This window comes from Anolis sagrei, chromosome 4 (assembly GCF_037176765.1).
Source record: "Anolis sagrei isolate rAnoSag1 chromosome 4, rAnoSag1.mat, whole genome shotgun sequence".
NCBI classification, from domain to species: domain Eukaryota; kingdom Metazoa; phylum Chordata; class Lepidosauria; order Squamata; family Dactyloidae; genus Anolis; species Anolis sagrei.
The window spans coordinates 147,021,105-147,044,860 of record NC_090024.1 but is presented as its reverse complement, the minus strand read 5'-3'; the positions used below and the strand labels follow the sequence as shown (position 1 = coordinate 147,044,860).

General features: G+C 38.8%; 1 protein-coding gene across 2 annotated transcripts; it reads right to left on the bottom strand.

Moving 5' to 3' along the window:
- Positions 1-1,425: 1,425 nt before the first annotated feature.
- Positions 1,426-23,335, bottom strand: HCCS (holocytochrome c synthase). 2 transcript variants are annotated; one of them, XM_060773954.2, is made up of 7 exons: positions 23,249-23,335; positions 18,193-18,344; positions 15,202-15,338; positions 10,511-10,659; positions 8,867-8,986; positions 5,064-5,150; positions 1,426-4,595 (listed from the first exon to the last, which is right to left on the bottom strand). In XM_060773954.2, the coding sequence occupies exons 2-7, from the start codon at positions 18,296-18,298 to the stop codon at positions 4,397-4,399; spliced, it is 798 nt and encodes a 265-aa protein (XP_060629937.2). In that variant the 5' UTR covers positions 18,299-18,344; positions 23,249-23,335; the 3' UTR covers positions 1,426-4,396. The 2 variants fall into 2 exon arrangements, with proteins under 2 accessions (XP_060629937.2, XP_060629938.2); XM_060773955.2 differs by lacking the exon at positions 23,249-23,335 and adding an exon at positions 23,064-23,213.
- Between the last annotated feature and the right edge of the window lie 421 nt (positions 23,336-23,756).

Sequence of the window (23,756 nt, the reverse complement as noted above, 5' to 3'; positions counted from 1 at the left end):
TCTTTTACATAAGTGGTATATAGCCTAGCGTTTTCCAATTGTATATAGCCCGGCGTTTTCTGAAAATATGAAGGGGGAAAGTTTCAGCTGCAAGTAAGGCCCATTCTACACTGCCATATAATCCAGATTTTCAAAGCAGATAATCCACATTACTTGCTTTGAACTGGATTATCTGAGTCTACACTGTCATTACTTACTTACCTAGGCGATCCCTCGTTGGACGAGTAGGATAGTCTTCCATGATCTGTATTCTTGTGGATCTGTAGGTGGCTGTGGAGCCCTATTCTTGACCTGCATCTTCTCCCACAGTGAGGGCATTGGTTATATGTACTCACTGTGGCCATCTCTTGGAATATATACACTGTCATATATTCTGGTTCAAAGGCGATAATCTGGAATTGATATGGCACTGTAAATGGGGCCTGAATATCCATAACAAGGACTTTTAGTATCTGTTGGAATTTCCTTCAAGAACATGCACACATCTTGGGCCCCTTCCACACAGTTGCATAAAATCCACATTGAACTGGATTATATGGCAGTGTGGAGCAGATATTGTTCAAAGCAGATATTGTGAATTATCTGCCTTGGATTTCTGTGTTATATGGCTGTGTGGAAGGGCCCATAGATACCAAAATCCATGGATGTTCAAGTCCCATTATATACAATGGTGTAATAAAATCCCTTTAAAAATGGGATTTTTTGGATTTTTAAAATTATTGTCAAGCAGTGGATGTTTGAATTTGTAGATATGGGGAGTTGACTTTATGCACTACTAATGATAGAGGATTTTAAAAAGTTCATAATAGATTTAAATCACCCAGAGAGGATGGAATATCAATATTCTTTCACATGTGGCAAGAGAACAGAATAACTAAGGCTCCTTCTACACTGCCATATAATCCACTTTATCTGCTTTTAACTGGGTTATCTGAGTCTACACTGCCATACACTTCAGGAAATAAAGCCCGACTGCTCATTGGAGGGAAGGATATTAGAGGCAAAGATGAAGTACTTTGGCCACATCATGAGAAGACAATTATGCTGGGGAAAGTGGAAGGAAAAAGGAAGAGGGGCCAACCAAAGGCAAGACTGATGGCATTCTTGAAGTGACTGGATTGACCCTGAAGGGGCTGGGGGTGGTGACGGCTGACAGGGAGCTCTGGCGTGGGCTGGTCCATGAGGTCACAGAGTTGGAAAAGACTGAATGAATTAACAACAACACTGCCATAAAATATAGTTCAAAGCAGATAAACTGGATTTTATATGGCAGTGTATAAGGGGCCTAAGAAACAGTAACTGTGGAAAACAAAGAATATAGCAAACTTGGGAGGGAAATCAACTCTGTCGCTCTCTCTAGAGAGGGGGTGGCATTGATACATTTACCACCAACTCACAGAAGTAAAGACATTAAAATCAGGCAGATAAGTAAAAAGGAATTTATTAAAGTCAACTTAAGTACTGTCAACACATAATTATATTGTATCTTTCCCTATGACATAGAACAGGAAAAACTCACACAGCAAGTGCACCTTTGACATGAATCGAATTCAACATTTGCCATACATTAAGAGGTAAAATTATTTTCATATTTCTGAACTCTTGCTGATTTTATGCCTTCTCTGGTTTTTTAAAAAGCAATTGAAGTTTGAAAATTCATTCTGATTAAAGTTGAATAGGCAGAACTACCAAATGATAACATTATTTGATATCCTAATCGATTTCTTCACTTATAAATGGTTTTCTCCACTAGTAAGAGCACAATCTGATGCTTGTTTTCCCCATAAATATCATTTCCAACTGTCATTACACCATGTTTTCTTCCCCGCTTCAGCTAGTAGCAATCTTTTCCCAAAGCTTTTTTGAGAAATATACTCACCGTGGATGCAGAAAAAAAAGAAGCCATGTACTACAGCCTTTAAAAAAATAATTCATTCAGCCAAGCCTGTGCACACTGTCCTTTTAAAGCTCGTAGGTGATGGGAGACAACTAAGGTGGCATAGTAGTTTCAGCATTGAACTAGGGCCTTCCACACAGCTGAATAAAATCCCACATTATCTGCTTTGTATTGGAATATTTGGCAGTGTGGACTCAGATAACCCAGGTCAAAGCATATATTGTGGGATTTTCTGCCTTGAAATTCTGGGTTATATGGCAAAGGAAGGGTAAGGCAGCCCCACTCTGGCTAAATCTTGCCAAGAAAACCCTACAATAGGTTTGTGTTAGGGTCGCCATAAATCAGAAACAACTTGCACTCCCATAACATCAATGTGACGAGAGTACAAAGGATAGTATGTGTCCTCTTCATCTGATTGTATTGTGCTTTCAAACAGCAGCATTAAGTGTATACCAGTTTTCAATCCATTTGCATAAATGCACAATGTAATGTCACATCCATAGCAATATGAACAATATGATATAATAGGCAGGCACAGGTCATCATAAAGGTATTTGCTAGGTAAACAAGTAGTAAAGAAAAACTCTCACATATTTGTACAGGAAGTCCCCAAATTACAAACATCCAACTCACAAACAACTCATAGTTAAGAACAGGGTGAAACAACAGGAAGTGAGAGAAATCTACCCCTCGGAAAGAAAATTCGCTCCTGAAAGAGTTATCACGGGGAAAAGGTGTCTCCACTGAAAATTTATCACCAATTTTTGTTTCAAGGCAGAAAGTGAGGAAAACTTACATACTTATATACAAATTAAACTTACATACAAATTAAACTTACGAACAAACCTATAGAACCTTTTTTGTCCATAACTTGGGGACTATCTGTATTTGGAGTAGTAAGCTTAGTACCACTGGATAGTGAGATTCTTGTAAACAAAAAAAGCCCTTCAAAACTGAACTAAACATATTTGAAGAACATTTGATTTTGAATTTTTCCCATTGTATAAGCAGCTTCCTATACCAATATGCAAGATATTGATTACTTTCAAACGGCAATTACAACATTTCAGCATAAGTCCATAGTTCAACATTTGAAAGCTCTTTTTTTCCAAAAACATGCATAGAAAGTAGTCATTTTATTGGGGAATCTTTAATCCATCGGTTTATAGCAAAATTGGACATTCTGCAGAGTTTAATCTCTCCTGGTTAGTGTATATCAGCATGCCTGAAGTCCTAAATAATACACAGTGTTAAAGTGAAATTCCTAAGACACAGATTAGTGTACCAATACGATAATTATTTTCTGTATTACTCCAACATACATTTTTCCCCTTATAAGCGTCTCTAAAATGGGGTGTGTCTTAGAATTGTGGGTGCTTTTTTTTCTGTTGACTGTATTGGAATCACTGTGCGTCGTACATATGATGGCACTTCAGAATTTAAAAATGGCAATTTGCTTTCAGTTTCATACAGTGAGAAATGTTTTTAAAGTCAGCAGTGATGATAGAGAAGATCCACTAATAATTTACTTCAACAAATTCCACCTTAATTTAAACTATATGCAAACAGACGAACTAAAGTCAAATGAAGTCTGATTGCTTCTATGTCAATCCACTGAGCAATAACAGGCATTTCTGTGTAAAGTGTCGTTACAAGTAATCTGGGAGAAAATGTAAAGCAGGATCGAATTCTTGGCTGCTGCTGACAGAAAATGAGAATAAAATGAAAGCAAGAGGGGGATCAACACATCTAACAGTACAGAGCTGTCAAACTTGTAGCCTTCAGATCTTTGGGCCTCCAGCTCCCAGAAGTCCTAGCCAACTTGTCCAATGGCGAGGAATTCTGGGAGTTGAAATCCAAAACACATGGTGGCACACCACTGTCTGGACCACAAGACTACATGCTTCAGAGAACAAGTAAAACACCGGGACAAGGTGTTCCTAGGGCTGCAGAACAGGAAGGAAATTTCATCAGCCAGGCACTGCAATACTAGCACCTTACTGGACTTAGCCTTCAGTATATAAATTGATTTAAACTATATTTATGTTGTTGCTTTTGCCTATTTTTGCTAGAAAGTATTATTTTAAATAATACTACATTCTTCTCTCTCAAATAAATTACTGTAATTCAATATGAAACTCTTACAGTAAAGGCATACATAAGATTCCCCTTCTTTAATAACAGATCTCAACGATCTCTGTTTCCAAGCAGTGATGCAACTTGAGTCACTAGCTTGAGTGCCTTCTGTGTATCCCTTATTGAACCATCGGTTTTCCATGACTTTTCTAGTTTCAGTAGAACATCACCAAAAGCAGACAGCAAATGTACTGTATTTTGTTTTATCGAATCCCTGCTTAAAGAAATATAGTTTGCCCCGCAATGGCAAGCACAGTATTAATAAAAGGGTTGTCGCCATAAACTTTATTAAAGTCTAAGGTCAGTGCAACACCACTCTGAAATAAAACAGTCCTAAATGTTGTTCATACTAGACAAAAGTAGTCATGAGGTCCAGCGCCACCAGGCCACCTTCATTCTGTCCCACACAGCAGTCAGGGAATCAAAAGCAGGGCGCACATCCAAAATGGTGAACTGATAGTTCTTGTCTACTTCTCCTCCATCATAATAATCAATGACATATCGGACTTCAGTTCCACAGCGGTTAACAATCCAATCATGTCTATCGAAAGGCAGCTCATACCTAGAAAGAAGCACATATTTTAATGGTGTTGAAACTAAAACAAACAGCTCAGATGTACAGAATCATTACTATGACACAGACCTGGAAAGTATCTTGGGGGATACCAAAATCCCCTTAGTCAACAAGGGCCACCAGCTGTAACTATTATACAATTCTACAGATTCTGTTCCAAAACCATTTCCAATCCCTAGGATATCAAACATTCAATTTAAGGTAAAGGTATACATCTCAACATATCTCAGTCACAACCCAGGTTACTTACAGGATTGCCTTTTCTCTTACATTTTAGCTGTATATTGTTATATGTATTTTAATAGTCTTGTGATTTAATCCTGTTGTACCTAACTTCGAGATGCTGTCGCCGTCATCATCATCATCACCATCATCATCATCTCCACTGAATACAAAGATTGAATGCAAAGATTCTAACTCTTAAGATAATATTTTAATCTATTTTCTGCAACATACCCCATCCAGGATCGTATTCTGGCTCTTGGTGAATACTCCTTAGCTTTACCTCCAAAGCGAACAAGTGAGGGTCCACATGGGCACTCCCTGAAAAGTTGTTCCAGAAAAACACAATCACCCATCTAGGCAAAACTAGTACATTAAAAAGCACACGCAGAACAATCCTGTGCCTGTCTCTTTAGAAGATCCATTTGGGTACTGATAGTGAAACAATACTGGACTGCATCTTTAACATATTTAAATTGTGATGAATACCCAATCCACTATGTAGCCAGTGATACTCTTCTTGACCTCAATGTCACAGCAATAAAATGGGACAATTAAATAACACACCCAAATATTATGAACCTAAATAGTTGTTGAGGGTCAGTACAGCATAGTGACTTGAGTGTTGGACTAAAACACTCTGAGATACCATGTTGAAATCCCTACTTGGCCACAGAAACTCACTGGGTGACCTTGGGCAAGTATTATCCCCAGAGAAAGGCAATCTTGAGAAGAAAATCTTATGATAGATTTGCTTCAGGATTACATAAATTGAAAATAATCTGAAAACACATGGGAACAACAAGAACAACATCATCAACAACAACATAGTTAGAATGATTTTTTATTATAAATACTGTAATCATAACTGTAAAGCAGTTCTGCCATAAAAGATTAATCCTATCTAGCTATACTTTTATTCTAACTGACGAAAACAAATTAAGACCAATTTATATCCCAGGATTTGATCCCAGGTTTTCTGTTTATCCCAGGTTATCTGGTAGTGGGGACTGATATAATCCAGTTTCATGCAAAAAACCTGGGTTCAGATCATGAGATATAGGATCAGTCTGAAAGGGCTCATTGTGGCAGGTGGCTAAAAGGAGAAAAGATCTGTTCTCAGAAGGAAGTAGTGTGAGTCAAAGGATGTATCCCATGGCTATTCTTACTCTTCAGCAATTTCTAGAATAAGTGGCAGGTATTAACTAAGGGTCCTTCTACACAGCCATATTACCCAGAGTATCAAGGCGGAAAATCCCACAATATCTGCTTTGAACTGGGTTATCTGGGTCCACACTGCCATGTATTCCAGTTCAAAACAGATAATGTGGAATTTTATTCAGCTGTATGGAAGGGGCCTTCAATGAGAGAAAGTGAGAAGTATATTCAGGAGGAACAAGAAATTGTGATCATAAATAGAACCATATTTATTTTCTGTGACATTAAAACGCAACATCAGTTGAATGAACCACTGAATCAATATACTGTTATTAGACCAAGGCCAAAGCAATTGGAACACAAATACTTCTGAGAAGCAGGTCATGCATAAAACTAAGCTTTTTGCATTTCATGGAAGGAAGGAAAGTTGAAACTTCCCAAACAGCAGACCAGCTTAGAATCTTCCCCACCCCACCAAGGATCTCATAATTAATATTATTTATTTTATTTACCTTATTTATATCCCGCCTTTTCTCTACCCAGAGTGGGGCTCAAGGCGGTTTACAAATGGTACCTACGTAGTGCCTCAAAACATACAAAATTCACTTAAAATGAATTTGATTAAAATTACTAGCACAATAACTTGATTAAAATCATTCAAGGTTAAAACACGCCATCCAGGGATCAAAATCTAAGGCTATTCAATGATCAGTTGCACTTATTCCACATCAAAATTACTGCACTAACCTATTTTCCGAAAGCTGGCTCCCAGAGCCAGGTTTTTACTCTTCTTCTGAAGGCTACGAGGGAGGGGGCTAATATTCAGCAATTGTTTTGTGTAATTAAATGTTCTTCCATATTAGCACATAAATGTAATCTAAAATGGTTGAACTGCAAGTTCAGTATGTCAAATTTGCCACTAGTTCACTATATCAAGAAGAACAAATTCTATGGCCAAAACATTATTCCTGTCTTCTTATAATTAGGATTTCAGGGGAGGCTGAGCAACTGTAAAACTGTTGAGAGGTGGGCAGCCGAGGGGGGGGGGGGGGGTGTCTCCAAGATGAGTTCCTCTATTGTAGTCACAACTCTGACAGAAATTGTCTCCCCAGAAACTGAAGACTCCTGTATAAATACAAATAGCTGCTTTAGGGAGGAAACTTTTATCAGTGTCTGTTTATGCCCTTTTTAAAAAAAGGCAAGCTAACTGCACTCACACAATTATTGTCTTGTGCGGATTGGTTTTTCTCGTAGATACTAAAGGAACTATTTCAAGCATCTCAGAACCACTTGTAGCAGTTTCCAAGAGTTATAAGATGACAAGTTCTATTCCAAACCCATGCTTCTTAAACTTTTTCCACTCACACCCCCTTTGCACCTGAGACATTTTACATGACGACAAGTATATCGGTATATGAAATAGATATACAAATGCACCGGTTTTTCCCCGTTCTCAACTAGCAGTACAATTCCTTCTCTTAATTAGTCCAAATGCACTTTTTGCTTCTCAAACAGCAGCCTAATTAATTCCTTCTCTTTGTCAATACACTTTTGGCCAGTTTTTCTAGAGAAGGCCTCCACAACTTGGAAGTAGCAAGGGGTCGAAATTAGATAGGCTAAGCCTCTCTGGTCGCAAATAGGTTTTGAGCACCTCACTTTACAAATAAGTTATAACTACTGATTAATTACAATTGTTGTTGTTGTTGTTGTTGTGTGCCTTCAAATAGTTTCAGACATCGGGTGACTCGAAGGTAAACCTATAACAGAGTTTTCTTGTCAAGATTTATTCAAATAGGATTTGCCTTTGTCTTCTTCAGAGGCTGAGAGAGTGCAAGTTCTTAAAGACACCCAGTGGGTTGAGTGCTATAGTTCAAGATAAAACACTGTATCATTTTTTTCTGAATTCCTTCCCTTTCTTTTTTCTACTTCTTTCTTTCTTGCTTCTTTTCTTCCTTCTTCTTCCAACTTACCTTTCTTCATTTCCCCCCTTTCTCCTTTCTTTATTTAATTTTTTCTCCTTTCCTTCATCCCATTCTTCTTTTTCCTACCTTTATTTATTTATTTATTTATTTCCCCTTTCTCCCTGCCTTCCTATATTCCTCCCTTACTCTCTTTCTCCCTTTGTCCCTCCTTCCTTCCCAGGGATAGGCAGTGAGGAAGACGGCAGGGGTGTGCATGCTGTCTTGTGTGTGCATGCAGTGGTGGCATGTGCGGGTGGAAACAGGCATACAATGGCGGCAGCTGTGAGCATGTAACGGTAGCAGTGGGTGAATGCAGGCCACAGCAATGGCTCAGTGCAGCGGCAGCTGTGTGTGGTAGTGGTGGGCGTGTAGGGGGAAGCCTCAAGCAAGCAGCATTCAGCAGACTGCACCAATGGCTTGTGCAAGCTGCATGCGGACCGTGGGCTGTATGTTTGTTTGTTTATTTGCGACATTTCTACCCCGCTTTTCTCACCCCGGAGGGGACTATGTTGTGCAGGCTTGTTCTAGAATAAAGTTGGAATAGTCTGACCCTCATTTTGTATACAGACCACAGGGTACCAAAACAAGATAAATCCAGAATATCAAACTCAGAAGTCACACCAAAGTCAATTTTGTGACCTATAATATATGTACCCCACATCCGAAAAGTTACTCATTTCTGTTCTAAGCTTACAGGGGAAATAACCAACACACTTCCTAGAGTAAGGCTAAATAATACAAGTGAAATTATCTAGGCAATATTCCATCAATTTCTCATTTCTGTTCTTCTTCTGGAAAGTGTAAAAAAAACCCTGAAATTATTATTGTAAGAAAATCAAAATTCACCTGCAAATTATTTGATAACAAAATTTCATAACACAGTATGGAGACACATTTTAATACAGTAGGTCTACTTACTGAGCATGGAGTGCTTCCCATTTTAAAATTTCCTTCCAAGCCTGCTCATTATTCTGATTATGAATCTTGATTATATTGGTCATATCTTCAGGCTTTATGTCATCCTTTTTCCATCTCCATCTAAAAAAAGCAGTATTGAAGGTGTTAGTAAACATCAGAGACAAACTGTTTTGCATCGTTCCAAGCTTTTAATTAGAAAAGTGACCTGAAGGAATCTTATAAAACCAAATGAAGTCCATAGTCTCCACATTCCCCATCCTTGCATAACTATATTTACCAAAGTTGAAATATGTTTCCAAGTGTCTACTAAAAAAACTAATAGGTAAGCTTTTGTAGTTTTTCTTTCTTTAGCAAAATTATAGATTCGTTCTGACTAAACTTGTCTCGCTGATTTTAATAACTGTGCCCTAAAAAAGTCTAAATCTAATTCCAACACTATGTATTTGCAAAACAGGTAATTGGCCTTTTTAAAAAAATCAAAACTATTTTTCTAGCCTTCAAGACCAAATGTATCATATTTTTATTTAGGTACAATAAGCTGTTTCCAAAAATTGGCTTCCATATGACACACAAAGTAAAAAAAATCTAAAAATACAAAAGCATGTTGTATAAAAATAAGCAAAATTTGAAAATGTATAGCCACATTACAACAATAAATCAAAAAAACTGAAAACCAAAAGGCCCAATTAAACATATGATCCTTTTGAGTATGATATTAAGCTCTAGCATGGAGTCATACTATTTTCCAGGGTGACATAGTTTCACATTCTAAGAGATGTGTTGTTAAAATTCAAGTCCCACCAGTTAGAGCCAACACAGAAAATGATGGCAGATGATGGTAATATCAGACCAACAATGTCTGGTTGCCCACATCCATGATTTAGATATTTTCGCTGAGAAGCTTCTGTCCTGCATCACCACTAACAACCCATGACAACAGCAGGACATGGTATAAGATCTCTCAGATAGATCTTCACAGCATAATAATGTCTTATCTTCATAAAAGATGTCATTTGCAAAGTCTACGTAACGGGCCTATTCAGTACAACTTGAAGGCTACTTTTGCATAATCAACCATCAATTGGTTAGAAAAACTTAATTATAAACTTGTCTAGATTGCTGGGCATATGCCTAGTAATTTTATTAAAATGAAATCTTGGCAAGCTTAATCCTTTTAGGAAGTAATGACATCTGATCTACAGCCAGCATCTATCCAAGTTTTTCTAACGTTTAAAATATCACTGTGTTCCATGTGGTTAATTCATGCATAGCTGTGTACAGGAACACAATCTTAGCAATTTATACCCTATTCACACATTCATCATTTGACAATGGCATCAAGTAAAGACTTGCATGAATTAGTGAGCCATTAGAGACACAGTTTTCCTATCACCTAAAACTTGCTACCTTCCCTTAAGAAGTTGATAGTCTATATTTTGACTGGGAGTTGGTAAGTGAAGAAAAAAGAGCCTAGAGCAGCAGTGCAGAGTAGATAATGTAAGAGACATGGCTAAGAAATGCACATATTTAGATTCCTGTGAATCAACCCCTACTTCCAGAAAACAAGGAAACACCCCTTTCATGCTTCAGAACTTTCTTTACTTCTATCAGTATCAGTAATAACTTCATTTGCAATCCACATACCCTTTTTTAAGCATTGCATTCCAAAACATCTGCTCTGAAGGATACACCCATTTTTGTTCAGAAGCAGCTCTAGGAATGGAAGACTCTTCTCTCACTGTCGATAATGGAAATGGCTGATCAGGCGATGGAACCTGATTAGGAGGTGGCATCTAAGCAAAGTAAGGAGAACAAGACATTAAAGCAGTGAACAATCTGCTGGGAAGAACAACATATCCAATTCCATATACACTATATTCAAAGTTACTTTCTGAAAGGTTTTAACTATATTTCATCTAAAGTAGTTCGAGGTCTCAAAGAATTTGTCACTTGTTATTCAAGTCAGGTTTCACTTCGTAATCATGAGTAAGATCAGTAAGACCAATTTGTATTTGCAGGCACTTCATTTGTGTTGCTACCAACATAGACTATTTCCTTTATTTCCTAGCATACTGCTTTCTGAGAATCAGAGACCTGTCTTCATTCGAATACACCTTTCATGTTTAAGAGTGGTAGCTTTCTCTCCCTATGAACTATCTCGGAGATTAAGATCGTCCAAGGAGGCCCTGCTTTAGGTTCCACCTCCTTCGCGGGCACAATTGGTGGGAACGAGATACAGGGTCTTCTCACTGGTGGCCCCTCGGCCATGGAACTCCCTCCCCAGTAATGTTAGATCAGCCCGCTTCCTACTGACCTTCAGAAAGTGAAAACGTGGCTTTGGGGTCAAGCCTTTGGAGAAGAACTATACTGCAATTGATGGACTGGAATTATGTGCAACGACTACCGGGTTGACCTGGATTATGATTGCGGATAGCGTGGTTTTATAATGACTGTAATGTTTTTTAAATGTTTTAATGTATTCCTATTTTGATCTTAATTTTAATTTAAATGTTTATTTTAATTATACATTGTTGTTAAGGTATTGAATTGTTGCCTATCTGTAAGCTGCCTTGGGTCCCTTCAGGGGTCAATAAAGGTGGGATATAAATATAGCAAATAAATAAATAAATTGCATTATATCAGAATATAATTATTTGAATTATGTCAGGAATAGTTATAAGCATTTTACAAAAGCTGTGTGTAAGAGGTGTAGGGTATCAGAACTTAATGAGATTAATTTGGGGGTACAAATTGCTAAGAAAGAACAGGGAACATGAACATGGGTACTCAGTTGATATCATTCACATAACAAGTGAATGTGATGGAAACTGATAATTAAGCAGTTTCTAACAGAGCCACCCCTGGGAATTTAAGTACAAAACCCAAAAAATATCTGCAAAAGCATGCTATGATGGCACACTGGGAAGATTAAGGAGAAAACTAAATGTGCCTGGCTATTTTCCCAGTGACCATCGGTATGCCCTAATTACTATAATGCCCTCAAAAATGATATTCTAAAAACAAGATTAAATTCAACAACAATTGTTTACTGAACAATCAAGGTATAAAAGTACAGTTTGATTATGATGGTGTTAGAACAGTGAAATATAAACTCTAAGGTAACAAACTACTATAATTTCTATGAGGTAAATAAAACTATAAACTATGGGGAATGTATGACTATAACTATTCTATGAGGTAAATATAACTACTCTAAAATCTATAAACTTTGGCAAATACTATCAATTCTTTATTACAAATACTCTAAGGCAAATATATATTATCTATGAACTATCTATCTATAACTATCTATCTATAAGCTATAAACTTTGGCAAATACGTGATAAGGATGGCCTGTTCAAATTGCTAGGCCAGACCAGACACTATCTGGCAACTATCTATAAGCTATGATCAAAAGGAATGGAGCCAAAAAGTCTTTCTGCCAAGCTCTGAGCCAGAATGGGCTGAACCAACTGAGCTCGGCCTCTAGGGGAATCCTAAACTCCTACTCTAAACTTGGTAAAATGGAACAGTCCAACAGGCAACAAGGAAATAATACTAGGCCGAGACATCACACATGCGTATGGTTATTTTCTTCAATCTGAGCTTTGCGTCACACACAAAGAGTGAGCTTACATCTTGTCAGTTAATTAGAAATTACAAACATGCCCCCTGACATTTTAATCTTCTTACAAAGCAGAAGATACTGTAAATACAGTTGAACTATTATCTCCTCATTGGCTTTCCAGGAGAACATGCTTTTGTCCCATTCTTTTAAAAGCAGATACTAATTTTCCTAATCTTAAGGAATCTTCTGTGTTTCTATTGTATATGCTTTTAATGGTTTTAGAAATACCAAAAATAGAAACCCTTATTGGACTGAACACAAAACTGTAAACAATATCTGCACAGGGAAAGGATGCAAACACACACTACGTTCTCTCATTGCTCCCAACACCAATTGTCTCCGTGAGATTTTACTCAGTGAATGCAGCAGGAAGAACCACCACCAGAATAGTGGTTCTCAACCTGTGGGTCCCCAGATGTTTTTGGCCTTCAACTCCCAGAAATACCAACAACTGGGAAACTGGCTGGGATTTCTGGGAGTTATAAGCCAAAACATCTGGGAACCCAGAGGTCGAGAACTACTGTGCTATGAGAAGATGATTCTGAAACTATCTACTTCTAGAACATCTTTGAATAAGCTCATCCTCATCCCATGCAGTCTGCAGGGAGCAAAACGAGGATTATTAAACCATTGACCACAGATGGCAATGTGAGCCACCTAGACATTTTGTTTTATTACTGTTGATAATTGCTATAAAAGGAAAGTTGTACACAATAAACGAATGTAAGTTGTTTGCCTTGTTCCGTACACCTTCACGTTTCCTTCCATTGTACTGCTGTGTTATATTTATTAAATGCAAACAACTAGATAATTTTAAATTTATATGGAAAGGTCTAGGCATGTCTAGCAACAAGATGAAGAATCAAGATAGCAGCAGGATTATTTGCCTATGGGAGGGATTTGACTGGAGAACAAGGCAAGGAGTTTGAGAACTGTTGTATTCATGCAATTCCCGTGTTGGCATGAAACAGTAAAAATACTTGAATAGCGTTAAAGACTTAGACTAGGTGATATAAGAAACAAACACTTCCCAATGTCTCCAATCTTATACTCATATACCTAAGAGAAATTCCTATTAAGCACAATGAATCAATGTGTATAGGACTGCAGTATCAGTCTCTCACTTTCATCCTATGCCAAATGACAAGTCATGACTCCATGTAAATGTTAATAATGCTAAGCTAAAGCTCAGGGAGGAACCCACAGTGGTGCAGTGGGTTAAACTGCTGAGCTGCTGAATTTGCTGACCAAAAGGTCGGTGGTTTGAATCTGGGGAGCAAGGTGAGCTCCTGCTGTTAGCCCCAGCTTCTGCTAACCTAGCAGTTTGAAAACATCCAAATGTGAATAGATCAATAGGTACCGCTCCGGCAGGAAAGTAACAGCGCTCCATGCAGTCATGCCGGCCACATTACCTTGTAGGTGTCTATGGACAATGCAGGCTCTTTGGCTTAGAAATGGAGCACCACCACCCCAGAGTCAGATACGACTAAACGTAATGTCAAGAGGAACCTTTAGGGCTCAGGGAATTATATCCCTCTGGTTTTCTTTTAAATCAGGTGGCATCATAAGCCATCATAAGGGTATGCTTTGGGATAGCTCATGAATCTTTTTGGAAATGAAGTAAGTTTAATATGTAGCTTCACCATGGGGAAGCAAACTGATGAGATGAGAAACATTTAAGTATTTCTTAATATTTAAGATATAGACGCAAATGACCTGGGTTGCTGAGTTTTTTGGGCTATATGGTCATGTTCCAGTAGCATTCTCTCCTGACGTTTCACCTGCATCTGTGGCTTGCATCTTCAGAGGTTCTGTTAGCAGTGAACCAAGTGGAGTGTATGTATCTCTGTGGAATGTCCACAGTGGGAGAAAGAATGCTTGTCTGTTTAAAGCAAGTGTGAATGTTGCCTCATTTCCAACATATCTCTGAACAAACCTCTGAGGATGCTTGCCACAGATGCAGGTGAAATGTCAGGAGAGAAAGCTACTGGAACATGGCCATACAGCCTGAAAAACTCACAACAACCCAATGATTACGGCCATGAAAGCCTTCAACAACACAAATGCCCTGGTAGGAAAGCAATGAAAATTAAAGACATCACAATAAAAAATAATATATATATTATTTCAATATATATATTCTAGCCAAAGAAGAAATGAAAGGGGGATATAAACCTGGAGTCATCAACATTATTACATTTACAATTGAAATGGCAACAAAATTATTATGCAGGAAGAAATATGTCTGTACCAAAGGTTCTATCTTCTTGCAAGTATTATACATTACTGAAAAACAGTAGCCCTTTAAAAATGACAACACTGCGATGGTTTCATAAATATTTCTATTTCTGGGAGCAATCAAGTACAACATTGCAATTTTCAACAGCAATTTCAGGAAGGCTGCCATTTCAGCTGGAAGATTCAGCACTTGTCTGCACTGCACACTAAGAAGCACAGAGTGTTCTTAGTTCATACCTAACTGAATCAATATTTTGTTTTAGAAATTGATCTTAAATGCAGCAAGAGAGATACATAAAAATTGCTTCAGACTTGTGAGGTTTAATGCATCACAGCATTTGACAGAGAAGTCATTCCCAACCTTCAACTCTTAGAAGCTCCAGCCAGCTTGGCCAACAGCAAGGAATTCTGGGAGCAGAAGTCCTAAACATCGATTGGACTGTAGATTCAGAACCACCTCTGAACTTACCATATTGCTAGGATCAATCTTCTCTGGTATTTGAGCATTAATAGGACATTCCACATATTCATATGCTCTTTCCTGATGGGCAGGAACAGAAGCATTCTGATTCACATCAAGGTTAGGTTTCATGTGCATTGGACAGCCTAAAGCAAAACAAAGTATAATTCATGCGGCAGAATGTAAAGGCGGTTAAACCAGCTCCCTTTTCCCCTTTAGCTTTTAACTCAATATTTCCTGCTGCTACTAATTTTATTTAAACAGTCTGCATATGTGTGACTGGCAATTAATTTTGCAAGACAACCTTCATGGCACTTCTAAGGCCCCTTCTACACTGCTATATAATCCAGATTATCAAATCAGATAATCAACGTTATCTGCTTCAAACTGATTATATGAGACTACACTGCCATATAATCCAGTTCAAATCAGATAATCTGGATTTTATATAGCAGTGTAGAAGGGGCCTAAGAGTGCAGTGAGGATTTGGGGTAGGTAATCTGGATCAGGAACAGGCAACCATTAAGATAAGACTGCGACCAAATTGTTGTGCAGTGGGGGCTGCTTTTCAACCAGGAAACAACTGTTTGGCAGGTTGGTGAAAGCCAGATCAGACTGGAAAACAAAATATGTGAAAATAACTTTGCTAATGTCAGCTGTTCCACTCCAGATGCTGTAGTGAAGCCTTCTCGTCCAGCGAAAACACTGGGAGAAGGCCAAAACTAAAGCCTTTCCCTCTTCTCAACAATTCTGAGGGATTTCAGTGGGGTAAAAACTTTTAACTTCATTCACATCCCAGCTCTCTTGCTAACAATCAGTGAAGAGTGCATCAACCATATTTCCTCCTTACCACTGTAACAGGGGCAATTATGAAGATATGGAGAGGAGCCCCCAAAACCGCCTGTACCTCATCTGGACCAATGACAAACTGAAAAGTGTCTGGAAGAAGCATTCTTGTTGATTTCAGATTCTCAACGCCATTCTTAGCTACGGTTCCTCCTGAAACTCAAACTCTAAGGGGATCTAAAAAACAAGTCTATGGTATCTCCCTTTTCTAATATGTCTGGACAGCACAGCACTCCAGATTCAGGCGTGAAGAAGGAAAAGAGTATTATAAACAATTGCAATTTTTAAAAAATCCTTACAAAATGGGGGAGGGGAATCAAACTTGTCATCTTTAATGTTTTCTCGAAGATATTTATCTCTCCGAACTTGCCCATATGAGAGCAATTATTCAGAACTCCAGTGTCTGGGTGGCCTTGGTAACTGTAGAAGAAATATCAGTGGGTTATTCCACCTATGTTTTGTTGTGACATTTGGGGTACATCTACACTGTAGAGTTATTGCAGTTTGATGCCACTTTAACTGCCTCATTTCAATACTATGGAATCCTGGGTGTAATAGTATGGTGAGGCACCAGCACACTTCAACAGCGAAGACGAAAGATCTTGAAAAATCACAACTCCCAGGATTCCTTAGCACTGAGCCACAGCAGTTAAAAGTGATATCTAACTGCATTAATTCCACAGTGTAGATGCAACCTTGGTCTGCAGAACTCTTTACCACACAAGACTCAAAGCTGGGAAACAGTGCCTCAATTACAAAACCTATAACAGGTAACACCAAAATAAACCTTCTACATCCAATAGAACTCAGTAGTTCAGTTACTATAGCGTAATAATAAGAACAACAACAACATCTTTATTTTTGTACCCCGCTTCCATCTTCCCATAGGGACTCAACTTACATATGATACAAGGTGCCTAAAATAAGCACACAGTACAATACAAAAAAGTAAAACCAATAGCACATAAAACAACAATTTAAAACTCAGAACAACGCCCAATAACCTATGGTGACAACTGCCGTTAGGACATGGCATAGGTATAGGACTCACACTAACGCAACAGAAATAAAGCTAGCATGTTTATTGATACATTTACATAAGGCAATAAAGGACAACCTTTTAAATTTATATTTAATTTTCTTGGCTACCATTCAAGTTTAATTAAAATTTCAGCAATGGAATCCTGGGATTTGTAGTTTGATGAGGCACCAGCAGCCTTTGCCGAAGGCTAAAGACCATGAAGACTACAGCTCCCATAATTTCACAACATTTAGCCATGGCAGTTGAAGTGATGTGAAACTGCATTAATTCTGTAGTGCAGATGCAGCTTGAGTTAGCTCTGAGCTTGATCTCTATCCAGCCACTAGCTTTCTTCCAGCAAACCAAGCACAACTCACTTTTGACTATTCAGCCTCTTTCAAATGTTCAAGGCAGTATTCATGGTGTGATTTCTAGCTAGCACTCTAGTCTGTTGACGCACCCAGCAGCAGACTAATCCAAAAAGAGAGCCTCTTATTATAGACAATTTGCACAAACTCTGCCTCTCACAGCAACTGTATTCAAATTATCACTACACTACACTACCTAATGTTGTCTGTTTTCAGAAGCTAAGCAGGGTTATGTCTTGTCAGCACATGACAGATAAACTACTAGGAGTGCCAGTATATATCCTCATAGTATTAGGGAAGAGTCATGCCTAAGCAGTCGTCAGTTAAGGGTGGATCATATAGGGTTATACGTGGTAAAATGGTATGACATAGTATAGCTAAACTCTATGGGCCCTTCCACACAGCCATATAACTCAGAAAATCAAGTCAGATAATCCACATTATCTGCTTTGAACTGGAATATCTGAGTCCACACTGCCATATAATCCAGTTCAATGTGGATTTTATACAGCTGTGTGGAAGGGATCTATATTGCCATGTACCATGCCTAACATACAGCCACAAAGCTAAGTTTCTAGCTTTCTTGATTTCACTAAAACCTCAGGCTGGGGTGCTCATGCTCACCAGAGTGAGAACATATTGAGATGTAGAATGAAAATGTTATTAATAGTACTATTAAAATGATATTGTTAAAAAGAAACATTACTATTAGTGAAAGATGAAATAAAATTACTTCTTAGGTGCCCAGATTGTACAAGCAATTACCTTCCATTTTCTTTTGGTGCATTGGACATTCTGAAGGTGGAGCCTTAGGTGGCTCTGATATATTTGCCTGGAGGGCAATTGAGGGAGAAGATGCAGACAAACCCATAGCAATCTCTAGTTCTTGCTTCACATTAGATTTCTGAGCAGGACATCTGAAATGCAAAAAATCAGAATATGGTTTGCTAGGAGGAGGAGATACTAAACAAGACAGATTACTTGCAGGGGAAAAAATAAGCAGAAATTTATTGACATATGATTTCATAAATTATAAAACCATAAATATAAGTGAATGATGAAATGAGAACAAGTCAAACTGCCACAAGTACTATATGAGATACGAACCCCACGTTAGTGGTCCAAGTATGGTATGCTGATCAGTATCTGATTATAGTGATATAGAGCCACACAGCCATATAACCCAGATTATCAAGGCAGAAAATATCTGCTTAGAACTGGTGGCCCTTCCACACAGCCCTATATCTTAGGGCCCTTCCACACAGTCCTATATCCCAGAATATCAAGGCAGGAAATCCCACATTATCTCAGTGTGGATTCAGATAACTCAGTTCAAAGCAGATGTGGGATTTTGTGCCTTGATATTCTGGGATATAGGGCTGTGTGGAAGGGCCCTGGATAACCCAGTTTTGGATTCAAGGATTTTCTGCCTTGATATTCTGGGATATAGGGCTGTGTGGAGGGGCTCCCAGTCTGCACTGTCATATATCTCAGTTCAAAGCAGAAAATGTGGGATTTTAATCAGCTGTGTGGAAGGGGACATAACACTTTGTATAATCCCCATTCATCAATTTAAATGTATCTTATGCACACCAGTAAGCACAGGTGGGATACTTTCAGGCTGGATCTACACTGCTATATAATTTGTTTTCTGAATCCAGAGTATAGGCTTTGAACTCGAATATATTAGTCTACACTGCCATATAATCCAGTTCAAAGCAGATAATCTGGATTCAGAAACTGGATTATATGCCAGTGTAGATGGGACCTCAGCTCTGACAAGTGTTCCTAGGATAGCAAGAGTCTTCTGCATGCAAGGTATCTAGAAACAAAGGACCAAATATGAAGAGCAATAGCACTTCAGACCTCAAAAAAAAAAAAAAAAAAAGAGTGGAAGAAAATTGAGCCTTAGTTTCAATCTGTACAAGGAACTGGTACTTAAAGATTAGCAGACTACATTTATTTAGATAATTATTGTACTTTTTCAAAATGTTGAGGAATACACATCCAGCCAATCTGATGTTAACAATTTGAGTGTTGAACCAGGAATCTTAGAAACCAGGATTTAGTCAGAAGAATCCACTGTGTGACCTGATAAAAGTCAAAGTGACATTCACTCAGCCTAAGAGGAAGTCACTGACATCTGTTCTAAACAAATCTTGCCAAGAAAATCCTAGAATAAGATTATTGTAATTCAGAATTGACTTTAAAGAACACAAGGATTTTTCCAATCTAATGTTTTCCATGTGTATTGGACTACAACTTTTCAACCCATTTTGGGGATGATGGGGAATGCAGTCCAATACAACTGAAGGGCATCACATTGGAGAAGGTTAAATTGTGTGTGGTCATCTCCCTAAATAACTTGACTATCCATCATGACATTATGTAAGATAAACATTATAGGAAAGGAGCAGGCAATGCTGTTCAGTACTACATTTCCAGACAAGTTATAAGCAACGAAGAGGGAGAACACAGACAAAATCCTAAGTGTATTTCTTAGTCACGTTTCATGATGAAGCAGCTCATCACAAGCAGTGACTTTTGGCACAGCATTCAACAGCAATCAAAGGATGTGTTATGCAGCTTGATGCTATAATAACCATAGGTCATAAAAACTTTTTAAAGAAATGTATGCCGGCTTTATAAGAATATGGCTTTCTAAAACCAAAAATGATCTCAGATTTGCTCCATCACGTACAGGTTTTTCATAACTTAATTTGGCGTTTCTCGGATGTGATTGGATAAAATTACAGTAGTATTGAAATGAGTAATGCAGTTGCTGAAATAACTAAGTGTGGTACATTTTGACAGCTTTTTAAAATTTAGCACCCATAATTAGATTTTAAAAGCTGCAATGTTGAAAAATGATTTTTCAGAACAGACCTGTGAAGAGTCTCAGTTACTATTACACTGGTCAATATACATTTTGGTGCCTCAAATGTTAGAGCTGTTTCTGGGTTTATTTAACCTGCTGATTCAAAAAATTGCACCAGTTTTCCCCAATCGGCTTTACTTTTTGAGATACAGAACATATGGCATCGACCAGTTGCCTTCTGTTTGCCTGAAGAAAACCATGATAACCAGATCTAAGAATCTAGAGCTGATGTGGGTCCCAAATATCCCCAAGAACAGACCTAAACAAAGACACTAAGAAAAGGTTTTTTGTTGTTGGCTGTTATGTTTGCACCTGGGCAAATATAAGAATGTCTATATTCGCCTTCAATTCTATGAATTTCATAGGGTATTCTTAGGAAATAAATACTTGAGAGATTGTCAGTTTCTTCCTCTGAAATATAGTCAGCCCCCCACATGCATGGATTCTGCATTCACAGAATCAACTATCCATTGTTTGAAAATAATAATAAAATTCCATGGCAAGCCTTGATTTTGTCATTTGATATCAGTGACACCATTTTATTACACCATTAAATGGAACTGGCAGATTCTGGTATCTATGGTGACCCTGGAACCAAACCATAGTGGATACCAAGCCCACAGCAGCTGGTATTCATTGACAGTTCTGACTTACAAACAAATCCTAGTTAAAAATTTGGGGAGGGGGGGGGGGTTGAGACAACAGGAAGTGAGAGAAATCTACTTCTTTGAAAGGGAAATTCACTCCTGAAAGAATTATCATGGGGGAAAGGAATCTCCACTGAATAATAATAATAATAATAATAATAATAATAATCTTTATTTATATACCACTCCATCTCCCCAAGGGGACTCAGAGCGGTTCCCAGGTAACATCACAAAACATACAAAGTAAAAAAACAACATAACCATAAGATTAACAAAACAAAATATAAGCATAAAAATTGTTGCCATAACACATATATATTAAAAGTAATCCTGCCTGTTCAAAGCAATTAAAAAATTTAAAAGGCCGGGCCAAGATTTGTGCAAGCCCAAAAATTCTAGGGGGCCTAGGGAATTAAGTGCAATGCTATGGCAGGCAACAATAATATTAGATACAGGTCTGTGGCTGTTCATTCCGGGGCCGATTAGAGGAAAGAATCTGGATAACTGGTAGGAAGAATAAGGCCATATTCGACAATGTGTAGGGCTGAAGCTTTATCACCAATCCTTGTTTCTACAACAAGCCAAGTTTTTCAAAATCCTATCCTCACAGGGATAGAAAGTGCAGTGAAATAATTTGAACAGGAGCACAGACAACAAAATAAACACTGCAGGGGTGTTCACCCTTCCCTGTGCTATACAAAGATGGGCAAATGGCTAGATGGCTGAAATTACATTTTTAAAATGTGCCTGTTCTGACATACATACAAATTCAACTTAAGAACAAGCCTACGGAATCTATCCTTTTCATAACTTGGGGACTGCCTATATTGATCAGGGTTGAGCCTTCTTTAGCTTCCAAGAGCAGATGGGATCTATAGAATAACAATAGCTAGCACTTTATTCTAGGCCCCTTCCAAACAGCTGTATAAAATTCACCTTGAACTGGATTATATGGCAGTGTGGACTCAGGGCCCTTCCAGACAGGTAGTCCAACACAACTGAAGGGCTAAATTGTGTGGTCGTCTCCCTAAATAACTTCACTATCCATCATGACATTATGTAAGATAAACATTACAGGAAGGGAGCAGGCAATGCTGTTCAGTACTACACTTCCAGACAAGTTATAGGCTTATATCTAAGGATCTGATTCCATGTTTCCTGCTTTAAACTCAGTTATATGAGTCTGCACTGCCAGATAATCTGGGATAAACAGAAAATCTGGGATCAGATCCTGGGATATAGGGCCTGTCTGGAAGGGCCCCCAGAAAACCCAGGACCTTTCCACACAGCCCTATAACCTAGAACAGGGGTCCTCAAACTAAGACCCGGGGGCCGGATGTGGCCCTCAAAGGTCATTTACCTGGCCCTCGGTCAGGGTCAACCTAAGTCTGTAACGACTTGAAAGCACACAACAACAACAACAACCTATGTCATCAGCCAAAAGCAGGCCCACACTTCCCATTGAAACACTAATAAGTGTATATTTGTTAAAATTGTTCTTCATTTTAATTATTGTATTGTTTTTAAGTAGTTTTTGCATTACAAATAAAATATGTGCAGTGTGCATGGGAATACATTCATGTTTTTATCAAATTATAATCCGGCCCTCCAACAGTTTGAGGGACTGTGACCTGGCCCTCTGTTTAAAAAGTTTGAGGACCCCTGACCTAGAATATCAAGGCAGAATAACCCACAATATCTGCTTTGAACTGGAATATGTGAGTCCACATTACCATACATTCCAGTTCAAATCAGACAATGTGGGATTTTATTCAGCTGTGCAGAAGGGGTCCAAACTCAAAGCAGATATTGTGGATTATCTGCTTTGATATTCTGGGTTATATGGCTGTGTGGCAGGGCCCTTAGTATGGAAGTACTACAGAAACTGTCCAGAATAATCTTGGAGAACTGCTCCCTTTAACAATGGCACCACTTCAACAGATGAAGACTTCTCCAAGACACTTTTCGGTTCATTCTATACCTAGGTTTTGGGTTTGTTTTTCTGGACTACAACTCCCAGAACCCCTTGTCCAACCAAACCTGGTTAGGTTGGGCAAGGGGTTCTGGGAGTTGTAGTCCAAAGCCTCCGCGTGGCTTGATTCCTATCTTACCGCTTGTAGTCAAGGATTCAGTCGTCCAGGCTCGACCTCCCCTTTTTTGGTGATGCTTCAACCCTGATCCTCCCTTCCACTTCAGGAGCAAAGGGATCTTGAAAGACACGTGGGGGGGGGGGGGGGGTGAGAGAGAAGTAATAGTGGAGAAGCCTGACAATCCCAACACGGCTCCCTTCACTCACCTCTGTAGGCCCACCGGTCACCCTGGGAGACGCGTGAACTTCTCACTTCTCGCGAGACTCGCCTTCCGCGCGAGGGGAGGGGGAAGAGAGAGAGAGGAAGGAAGGAACGTCAGAAAGAGCTGTGGGGGCGGGGTCTGAAGCGGCTGAAGGGAAAAGGGGCAGAGTGGCGGGCTCGTGCCTCGGTTGCCACGGCAACCGCCGAGGCTGGCTCTCTGCTGTCACGATTCTGCGCTCTCTCTCTCTCTCTCTCTCTCTTTCAGGCCCCTTCTACACTGCCAAATGAAGGCCAGATTATCTGCTTTGAGCCTTAGGCTCCTTCCACACAGCTCTAGATCTCAAAATACCAAGGCAGGAATGTTCACATTATCTGAGTGTGGACACAGATAACCCAGTGTGGACATAGTGTGAGTGTAGACTCAGATAACCCAGTTCAAAGCAGATATTGTGGGATTTTCTGCCTTGATATTCTGGGTTATATGGCTGCGTGGAAGGGCCCTTGGGCCCCGTT

Coding starts and splice junctions, on each gene's coding strand:
- HCCS (XM_060773954.2), bottom strand. CDS start 18,298: ATGGGTTTGTCTGCATCTTCTCCCTCAATTGCCCTCCAGGCAAATATA. Junction 8,987..10,510: donor AATGCAATGCTTAAAAAAGG/GTATGTGGATTG, acceptor TGCTTTTTTTAG/ATGGAGATGGAAAAAGGATG. Junction 5,151..8,866: donor TGGGAAGCACTCCATGCTCA/GTAAGTAGACCT, acceptor ACAACTTTTCAG/GGAGTGCCCATGTGGACCCT.